General features: G+C 60.7%; 1 protein-coding gene across 3 annotated transcripts in view; it reads left to right on the forward strand.

The window, feature by feature from the left end:
- The window catches only part of HS1BP3 (HCLS1 binding protein 3), a 34,536-nt gene extending 24,254 nt beyond the window's left edge, over positions 1 to 10,282 (forward strand). Inside the window, exons 7-8 of one of the 3 annotated variants that reach the window (XM_070069397.1) lie at positions 3,580 to 3,900; positions 10,046 to 10,282. In XM_070069397.1, the coding sequence (XP_069925498.1) occupies positions 3,580 to 3,856 (277 nt within the window). In that variant the 3' untranslated portion in view covers positions 3,857 to 3,900; positions 10,046 to 10,282. Of the gene's footprint in view, positions 1 to 3,579; positions 5,823 to 10,045 lie in introns of those variants that run through there. The other 2 variants (XM_017340907.3, XM_002710053.5) reach the window with 2 other exon arrangements.
- The last annotated feature ends 267 nt before the right edge of the window (positions 10,283 to 10,549 follow it).

A 10,549-nucleotide genomic window follows, 5' to 3' on the forward strand; every position in this document is an offset into this window, starting at 1 on the left:
GTCCCTGGCATCTGTTCGCTCTCCCACTGTGTCCTCGCCCCGACATCCTGGCAGGCAGGGAGCGGCTGGGAATTTTTGTTAGGGGGTGAAACCAAGGCACAGAGAGGCAGATGCTGGCACCAGCCCCAGGAGTGGCAGGGCCATGCTGTGCGGGTCCCCGTGGGGCAGCATGCGTGGGACCTCGGTGGCATCATCCGTTCTAAAGCCATGACCTGGTTCCCTGTGTTCTGCAGAGCCCAGCGCAGTGAGGGTTGAACGGGGCCCTGTGGCTGGGTGGTGAGCAGCTTCAGGTTCTCGCTGGGCCCCGGGGCCCTTCCTGTGTGTGCTGCCTCTTAGCCTCCTGCAGCGCCTGGCGAGTCTCTGCACCCTCTTCATTTTACACACACCCAGTGTCCCGAGAGCAGGAACCATGTTCCGTTCTTGTTTGTGTCTGCCCTGTGACTGTCCAGGCAGCAGTCAGCTTCCTGTCGCAAAAGCCCCTCCGGTGGTGACTCATCCACTCGTGCTTTGCCACCACGGCCATTCCATCACTGGCCTCAGCCTCAGCTGTCCCCGGGCAGCAGGGGCAGTGCCCAGCGGGGCTCCGGCCACACGGGGCCGACCTTTGATCTTGATCTGGCATCTCTCAGGTTGACCTCTCCCTGGCTGGGCCTGGCAAAGAGGGGCCTTGGACTTGGCATTCGTGGAACCTGTTAGTCGTGACCCAGGGAGCCCAATGGTAACAGGGTGCTTGGAAAGGGGGTGCCCTGGGTGTCCCCGCATCCCAAGAGCCACTAGGCCGGCGCTGCGGCTCACTAGGCTAATCCTCCGCCTTGCGGCGCCAGCACGCCGGGTTCTAGTCCCAGTCGGGGCGCCGGATTCTGTCCCGGTTGCCCCTCTTCCAGGCCAGCTCTCTGCTGTGGCCAGGGAGTGCAGTGGAGGATGGCCCAAGTGCTTGGGCCCTGCACCCCATGGGAAACCAGGATAAGTACCTGGCTCCTGCCATTGGATCAGCGTGGTGCGCCGGCCGCAGCACGCTGGCCACAGCGGCCATTGGTTCAAGGAAGACCTTTCTCTCTGTCTCTCTCTCTCTCACTGACCACTCTGCCTGTCCAAAAAAAAAAAAAAAAAAAGCCACTGGACCACCTCCTACTGTGGCTGCCACCCACCACCGCCCACCTCAGAGCAGATCCTGCTTCTGTTCCGATCCTTCCCAAGGATTCAGCTGCTTTGCCAAGCAGCCTAATGCGGAAGTCTGAAGCCAACAAGCTGTGGGCTGCTGCTTTATTTCCCCAGGTGCCTCTGTTCGAGGATAATTCAGTTCCCGTGAGCTTTTCCTGGTGAGGGTATGGGGGAGCCGGCTCCTGCCCCTTGTTGGCCAGGACGGGCCATGTGCCTGGTGGGAACTCGGGAGCAGCCTGTCCTCGGGCGGAGCTTCCTGAACCGGACCAGAGCCCAAGGTGGCCGCTCTTTGTGAAGGCCTGGCCTGGGCTGCACCTGCTGCATCTGGACCAGGAGGACACCTGTGTTCGTTTCTCGGCCATCCACGTGGGCTCCGGATTCTCTCGGTCGAGGGGAGGGGGCTGTGCCAGAGAGTGACTCTGGGAGCAGGCAGGACAGCCCTCAGCAGCTGGTCCTGCACACGCACACAGCCTCTGCCAGGCCTGCGGACCAGAGAGTGGCCCTGGTGAAAGGCGCCTCCTTGGCCGGCGCCGTGGCTCAATAGGCTAATCCTCCACCTTGCGGCGCCGGCACACCGGGTTCTAGTCCCGGTTGGGGCGCCGGATTCTGTCCCGGTTGCCCCTCTTCCAGGCCAGCTCTCTGCTATGGCCAGGGAGTGCAGTGGAGGATGGCCCAGGTGCTTGGGCCCTGCACCCCATGGGAGACCAGGAAAAGCACCTGGCTCCTGGCTCCTGCCAGGATCAGCGCGGTGCGCCGGCTGCAGCGGCGGCCATTGGAGGGTGAACCAACGGCAAAAAGGAAGACCTTTCTCTCTCTGTCTCTCTCTCTCACTGTCCACTCTGCCTGTCAAAAAAAAAAAAAAAAAAAAAAAAAAGAAAGGCGCCTCCTCTGCTCCTGCACCTTCCCAGCCCTGCTGGCGTCTGTGCAGCCGTCGGCTGTATGGCCCAGACACGGACCCTGCAGCTGCCTCCCACCGTCCCCTTCCCACCTCCAGACCCTTGCTCTCTGCTGCTGCCTTCTCCAGAGCTCGCTCCTCCCCTCCCGCTTCATGCCAGGCCCCGTGCCCCAGGAAGCCGTCCCTGCCTGCGCTGGCCCCCTGGCCACCCCCTTGGCTTCTTGGACGCTTGTCTGACAGGCAGGGCTGGGGCGCTCTACACGGGGATTGAGGCAACTGCTCCTTTTGATCTCACCGTGCTACGTGTGGCCCCCTGGCCATTGGGAGAAATCAACTCGGGCGCTGTGCCCTTCGCCCTGTAAAGCGCTCTCCAGTTGTCGACTGAGCTGATCCTTGCAGGAATTCCTGGGAGGTTGGCAGAGCAAGATGGCCACGCTCAACAGACCGGGAGACTGAGGACTGGGATGGGAGTCGTGGGGTACAGAACAGGAGCCAGTTCCGCCTGCAGGGCTGCCCTCCCCGTCTGACAGCTGAGGAGGCTGGAGCTTGGAGAGGCCACACGGCCCCCAGGCCGTCTGCCTTCCATGCCTGTCTCCGCGCCTCGCCCCCCGCACCAGCATGGCTGAAGGATGCAGGGCGGGTGAGGGTAACCGTGAGACACAGGCAGAAAGCATGACCTGAAGCTGGCACCTGCGAGGGTGCCCAGGATGGCAGACGCCCTACAGCACCAGGCACACATGGGCCATGTCCTGCTGCTCCTCATGCTAGCTGTGGGAGGCAGGGCAAGGCCTCTCATCTCTGTGCCTCGGTGTTCACATCTGGGAGATGAGGCAGTGTTCTGGGATGAGACGAGTTAGCGCAGGTGGCCCTCCAGGCCGTGGCCAGCGGCCAACATGGTGGGGAGCGGGTGCAGTGGGCTGCATGACCTTCACTGTGCACCTGCTCCCTGGAAACCAAGTTCCTCCACCAGGAGCTTCCCCAGGCCAGAGGGGCTGTGGTGAGCCATGGACAGGGCATCCCTTCCTGCCAGTGTCCCCGGGGACCATCCTCTGGGACCAGCGCCATGCTGCGGCCTTTGGCCCCACCCGTCTGGGCTGTGTTCGATCCTTGTGGCCCTGCCTGTAGCAGACCCCATGCCACAGTGACTCGGAGCCCCTTGTTCGTTCTCCGGCTGAACTTGGGAGGGATGAGGCCCTGGCCTCTTGGGTTCGGACATCTGGCTCAGGTGCTGCCACTTAGCGTCCCCTCTGCTGGCCCCTTGCCCCTGTGGCTCCCCTTCCTGCCTGCCAGGGGCTCTGAGGGTGAAGTGCAGTCATGCATCCGAGGTGCTGGGCACAGAGCCGCCCGCAGTGACAGTGGCAGTGGCGGCCATTTCTGAAGGGGCTGCAGGGGCAGCACCTTTAGGGTGGGCTTGCTGGCTCCCTGCAGCTGCCCAGCACCCATGGGGGGCGTGGCCTTGCCAGGGCCCCTGCTCCTTTTGCAGGGGCTGACCATGCTCAGGGCTGCTCCCTTTGGTCCCTCAGAGTGGAAGAGGATTTGGACCAGATTCTGAACCTGGGGGCTGAGCCCCAGCCCCAGCCCAAGCCCAAGCCCCAGCCCCAGCCCAAGCCCAAGCCGCCGGTGGCAGCCAAGCCAGCACTGCCCAGAAAACCAGCACTGCCCCCCAAAGCAAGCCCCCCGGAAGCCGTGGCAGGGCAGCCGAAGCAGCAGCAGCAGATCCAAGCCATGGACGAGATGGACATCTTGCAGTACATCCGGGATCACGATGCTCCTGCCCAGGCCGCCCCCAGCCTCTTCTGACCCCCAGCTGGTGCCGGGCCGGGCCTGGAGGCCCTCCTGCCTGTGTGAGTGGAGGGTGCCTGGTGGGATGCCGTGGTGGCCCCCTTGGGTATGCTCTTCATGTCCAGGGCTATTTTTAATGAAATCTCCGAGGGAGGGGAGGGGACCCCGAGCCCTGGGACCCTACACTGCATTGCTCCCTTTATCCCAGGCTCAGGGGTCAAGCAGAGGTCACCACAGGAGCCCACACTGTCACAGCTCACGTCGGCATGGAGAGGAGAGTGAGTGTGGGGTGCCTGGCGAGCCAGGAGCCCGGCCCCAAGGAGAGGTTGGATTTGGGGGCAGCAGCTCTGGGAGGGCGTCTCCCTTGTGCCCTCTGAGTCTGCCAGCCCAGCATGGAACAGAGGACCCAGCTGGCCTGGTCCTGGGCTGAGGGTGGCAGGTCCCTGCGCTCAGGGTGGGCGCTGTCGTGGGCCTCCCGGGAGAGGGATGCTGGGCAGGAGAGCCCAAAAGTCTGGGGTGTGCTGATGTTAGCCCCTCCTGAGCCTCTTCCGGTTGCCAGCTCTATGGGGACAAGTTGGACCCCTGCCAGGCCCCAGACTTCCTCCCTCTTGCTTTCCCAGGAAGGGCCTGGCCAGGTCACGGCCTCCTTGGGCCTCTGCACACAGAGCCAGCATCCACCATCGCCCTCTCAGCAGAGTGGGCCGTGCACGCCCCAGAGCTCTGCTGGGCCTGGGGCTTGGGTGGGGCTTCCTGTCCCCAGGGGTATACAGTGTACTCAGGCTTCTGCTCCTCGGTGACCTGTCCCCAGTGGGGCACGTGCCAGGGCAGGCCACGGCCTCAGGTGTCTCCCAGAGCTCAGCGCCCTGATCGCTCAGCGGGACGTTCCAGGGAGCAGAGGAGGTCAGGGTGGCCTCCTGCATGTGTTCTTCCCGTTCAGAGCCAGTTTTTAATGAAACGCCATCATTAATGAGATGCGGCCTCTGGTGTCCATTGGCTCTGTCCTGCCTCCCTGTAGGCCTGGAGATAGCCCAATCTCCAGTATGCCAAGCTCCTCCCTGTGCCAGGACCTGCAGGGCCAGGAGCGCTGAGTCTGAGCTGTCCCCTGTCCCCTGGCCAGTCCTGAGCAGGCCATCTTGCCACCCCTGCCCCAGCAGTGGGAGAGGATCTGAGGTGGTGGAGCAGGCTAAAGTAGTGCCCCTCCCCATCCATAGGCCCCACACTCTTGCTGGAGCAGCAGGAGGCCACCCACCTCGTGCTGACTCCAGCTCTCCCCTCCCGACCCCTGCCCCCTCCCACTAGACTGGGTGGAGTCAGAAAGGAGCAGAGCGGGGCAGGGCAGGATGATGGGAGAGGCCTGGTTCCCTGGCCAGGCGCCCTGATGGACCTGGCCTGCCCTCTGGCATAGGTTCACCTGCCGTGGGCCCAGCCTCCTCAGGGTCTGGTGGTCTCTGGACTCCTCAGGGAAGCATGGGCTCCCCAGAGACCCAGGCTCCAGCTGTGGCTCAGTTCTCAGTTCTCACCTACAAGTCCATGAGCTGCTGGCCCGTCCGTCGTCCTGTGCACTCTCTGCTGGTGCTCATTCCCACATCTGTTGCCTGTGCCTTTCTGTGCCTGGGCTGAGGGACACGGGGCAGACGGACGATGGGGCTGTCCTTGAGAACCCCGGGATCAGGGCAGGCACTCGGCACTCCCACATCTCAGCCACGTGCCTGGCTTGAGTCCGGACTCCGTTTCCAAACCAGCTACCTGCTGACGTGCACCGGGGGAAGCAGCTGGGGTTGGCTCAGGTGCTGATCCCTGCCACCTACACGGGAGACCCAGGCTAAGACCCGGGCTCCTGGCTTCAGCCTGACCCAGTCCTGGGTGTTGTGGGGCGTTCAGGGAGTAAGCCAGAAGGGAAAGCTCTCGCTCTGTCCCCCGCCTCCCCTTTCTGCCTTTTGAGTAAAAGTTTTTGAAGAAAATAAAAAAAATATTTTGGAATAAAGCAATGGACTCAACCAGGCTGCTGCTTGCTAGGGGAGGGAGGGGAAAGGGAGGGTTCTGGTCATTCTTTCCCACCATGGAACTTGAGGCAGGAGGCCCAGGGACGTAGGCCAGTAACTGCTCAGCCAGGACCTGCCTGCCCCCCAGCCCTCACCTCCCGTCTCCCCAAAGCAGGGACCAGCAGGGACCGCTGTGGGCTTGCATCTGGCCTGAGGCCCCTTCATCCCCAGGGCAGGGAAACTTGGCCTGGCCTCTGCCCTCCTGCCAGGGCCAGGCAGCTCTGCAAGCTGGCGTGCCCTGGAGAAGCGGCTGCCCAGGTAGTTGGGGCGGCCACAGGCTGTGTGAGCTGTGACTGGGGCTGGGATCTCGTAGCTAAGATTGGAGTCCAGGCCCCAAGGACAGGTGGCTGGGCTTTTGAGAGAAAGACTGCAGTCCCAGAACCTGCAGCAGAGGGCTCGCTATGGACAGGAACCGGGTTTTGTTTGGGACAGCGACACTTGTTTATTTTGTAAGCCTGTCGTGAGGCTGTGGACAGGATGTGCCGCCCGTGGCTGGCGTCCCATGCTCCCTCCCGCCATTGTTCTCTCAGGAAGCCGTAAACTCGGGTCGGTTGGTTCTGGAAAGCCCCCGTGCTAGGGCGGGTCCTGGCCAGGCCGTGTCGTGGGCTCCGCCGGAGAGTGGCTGCCTATCGAGTTCTGGTGTCCCGAGACCTTGTCAGTGCAGGGCACCTGGGACCCAGTTCACCCCGCGTGCCTGCTGGCTGACCCTGAGGCTGCAGCCCTCAAGCCAGACACAGAAGAGAGGGTGCAGTCCAGACTCCATGCCCAGGTGGGCATGTATCAACATCTCCGGGCGGGGCTGACGTGGAGTTGAACTCAGATCTCCAGGTCGCCAGCTGCCCAGCTCAGCACCTGCTGGGAAAGAGGAGGGTTGGGCTAGCAGCATGTCCCTTGGCCGGTGGCCCTAGCTGGACAGCAGGTGCATCCCGGTGCTGCTTGTCTCTGTGTGGGTGCCGACTGCCCAGAGAGGCATGGACAGCACTCGTAGCCCCTTGACAGGCCAAGCTGTGAGCGTCAGGCTTTGGATGGTTCCAGAAACTGCCAGCTGCTGGCTCCAGACCATCCCCACTCACCTCCCTGAGGCCTGTGGCTGGGGGAAGCTGAGCGAGGGGCCAGCCAGTAGGTAAAGCAAAGGTTGGTCGGGCTCCGAGGGCCTGGAAGGAGCCGGGTTCCAGTCCAGCCCGGGCTGTGGTGCCCCTCAGCTCAAGTGCTCAGTGAGGAGACGCACTTGGGCTTGTGGGAAGGGGCCAGGTAGACTGTGAAGTCCTGTTTGTGCCTGCGGGTGTTTCGGCAGGCTGGTCACTGTCCCTGTCCCCAGAGGGAGCCTGCCCGGGACTGGCCTGGCGTGTGCTGTGACTCAGAGTGCAAATAGCCATCTCTGCTGCGTGGCTGACCTTGGCCAAGACAGCCAGGGAACTGGCATTTTTGGGGTGACACCTCAGATAAAGCTGCACTTCCTGGAATAGGGGTTGCGGGGTCTCTGTTGACAGCTGTCAGAGGCCTGCTGCCTGCACAGCCTCCGGACTGCTTCTACGGTAAAGCCATGTTGGCTGTCTGCAGCCCAGCTGGCCAGTCCCCTTGCCTCTTTTCTCTCATAGAGAGCTCGAGCCAAACACCCGGTATCCATTAGGCACCTGCTGTGTACAGGGACTGTGTCCTGCCAAACATGGGGAATCAGGCACAGGGAGGCTTCGGAAAGCAGAGAAAAAGCAGGTCAGCCCACCCAGCTGTGCTGCATGCCAGCCACAGAGTGGGACGGGAGACCAAGCCACTGGGAGCAGGACCAGGACCCAAACTGTGCCGTATGGAAGGCACCGCTGTGGTGCTCAGGGGACACCAGAGTCCAGGGCAGCCAGCAGGGAGCATCCCCAGGGACTGGCCACATGCAGGGCCTGTTCCAGGCACAGTGCAGGATGCAAGGATGGAAAACCTGAGCCATTAAAGCTGATCCTACCAGACGCCACGCTGCACCCTGGTTCCGTTCACTTCTCTGGGCTTTCTACCCAAACCTCAGACACAGCTAAAAGAGGTGCCGCCTCCTCCACGCAGCCCTCTCTGCCACCTGCCACACATGCACAGCTTGTTGGGTGCAGCCAGGGCTCAGGCTTTTGGTCCTGGCGCAGGTTTCTTGGGGCTGCTGGGACAATGCTTCACAAACTGGGTGGCTTCAAACGACAGTGTGGATTCTCCCATAGCTCTGGGGCCAGACGTCTAAAGTGAAGGTACTGGCAGGACTGTGGTCTCTCGGAAGGCCCGGGGCACGGGGTGGCCAGCCTTGCTCCTGGTGGCATCTGGAACTTGATGGCACTGCAGGGGTCCTGAGCTGGTCTCTGCATTACTCCGCTCCGTGCCTCCGCCTTCTGTCCTGTGTGTTTACATGCAGCCTCCTCTGTGACTCCAAATTTCCCTCTTGTAACAACCCCAGTCATGGCTCTAGAATGCCCTCCTTATCTCCCATGGCTTCATATTACCTCGATGATATCTGCACAGACCCTATTTCCAAAGAAAACGATCTTCTCGTGTTCCAGGTGGGCCTGGGTTTGAAGGGCCACTCTTTGGCTCAGTGAAATGACCTGCGTGCCTGGCACTCAGCAGTAAACTCAGGCAGGCAGCGTCCCATCCTGTCCCGCAAAACCGTGGCCTCTGGTTGGCAGGCACCTGCGTTTTCACACCCTGTCCTAGGGGGGCGCTGTCGGGGCAGGGTAGCATGGCTGGACACGTGTGTGATGATGGAGGTCTGTCTTTGGCAGCTGCCAGCAAAAATGCTGGAGCCTGTCAATCTAAAGTCCCATGTCTTTATAGGGTAGTAAAGTAACTTCTCGGAGTTATATGGGGCACGAGATGGAGCGTGGGGGTGCAGAGCTGTGCTGGTTGACAGTGGGAGAGCAGCTTGCCTTCCTGCGGGGTGGCACAGCTTCGGGGAAGGCTTTCCCTGGTTGGCACCTGCTGCTCAGAGCCTGGCCTGATGGCTTCCCCAGGCAGCCAGCTCCTGGGGCTTCCCTCCCCATCGTCCTCTCGCTGGGCCTGTGAGATTGGAAAAGCTCTGACGGAGCTGCAGTGCCTGGACCCTAAGGCTTCCTTTGCCCCTGCCATCTCCGGAGAGCGGGCTCCTGACGCCTCCCCGTGTGTAGTACGTTCCTGGGCTTTCTTTTGGTTTAAGAAGTCGCTTGGCTGATTTCTCCTAATGAGTGTGCTAGGTCCCAGAGAGCTATGTTTTGAAGACTGGGGAATAGAACAGCTGAGTTCTTGTGCACCTGTTTCTGGGCTTATCCACAGCGGCCAAGGGGCCAAGCGTGACTCAGCGCCTGCCTACCAGGACCTCGTTTTACTGGTCAGGCTGTGTGAAGACTATTGCAATAGCTTGGTCTGGGGTGGGGGTGACCCTGGTTCAAACCAGGTCGCAGGCTGTAAAATTCCATGGGAGTAGCAATGGAACATGCCTCTGCATTTTGGTTAAATATATAGTACACACACACACATATATGTTTGGCTAGTTTTTAAGAAATGGAACATAAACTTACTGTACCCCCTAGCAATTTCACTCTTAGGTATAGACCGAAAGAGAACTAGAAGCACACGGAGTCTTCAGAAGCTTGTGGGAGATGCACATCTTGAAAAAGCTACGCCTGGACCTCAGAGTGCTTTACACCAAAAGAAACTCTGGTGGTTGCGTTTTCCGTGCACTTTGTGACCACCCTCGTAGGGCCTCCTGAAGATGTGCACACAGATGTTAGCAGCTGTGCTCACCACAGCCAGAAAGCGAGTCCTTAGCTGTCGGCTGGACAAGCAGCATGCTCTGTCCGCAGGGTGGCTACTGCGCAGCCTTGGGAGGGGCGGAGCAGTGATGCACGCCACAGCCTCACACTGAACCCTGAAACCTCGCCGAGTGAGGCGGCCCGGCTCAGCGGAGCACACATCCCTAGGGACCAAGTCAACCAGGAGTTAGCTCAGGCTGGGGTTGGAACGAGCGGTGGCCAGATGGACAGTGATGGGCACCGAGGATGTTCTTGGGTGACAGAAACCGTCTAAAATCTGAGGTTTGCACAGTTCTAAAAGTTTACTAATAGGGCCAGCGCTGTGGTATAGCGGGAAAATCCACTGCCTGCAGTGCTGGCATCCCATATGGGTGCCGGTTTGAGTCCCGGCTGCTCCACCTCCGATCCAGCTCTCTGCTGTGGCCTGGGAAAGCAGTGGAAGATGACCCAAGTAATTGGGCCCCTGCACCAATGTGGGAGACCCAGAAGAAGCTCCTGGCTCCTGGCTTCGGATCGGCCCAGCTCTGGTCATTGCAGCCATTTGGGGAGTGAACCAGCAGACTGAAGACCTCTCTCTTTGTCTCTCTCTGCCTCTGCCTCTCTGTAACTCTGCCTTTCAAATAAATAAAGGTTTTTTAAAAAGTTTACTAACATTTAATTGTACACATAAAATGGATGGATTGTTATGGGCTATAAATTATTCATCAATAAAACTGTGAGAAAAATGTAACGACTGGAAAAGCTGCCAAACCCATGGACAGGGAAGTGCAGAGCTGGTTCTGTGGCTCTGTGGCCTCCTGGCTGTGTGACCCGGGGCAGACAGTCACCCTCTCTGTGCCTCAGCCTCCTTAGCCGTAAGGGAGGGGAAGCAGTGGCCCTTGCCTCTTCGGGGTGGTGAGAAGTTTAAAGAGAGC

This window comes from Oryctolagus cuniculus, chromosome 2 (genome assembly GCF_964237555.1).
Source record: "Oryctolagus cuniculus chromosome 2, mOryCun1.1, whole genome shotgun sequence".
NCBI lineage: Eukaryota > Metazoa > Chordata > Mammalia > Lagomorpha > Leporidae > Oryctolagus > Oryctolagus cuniculus.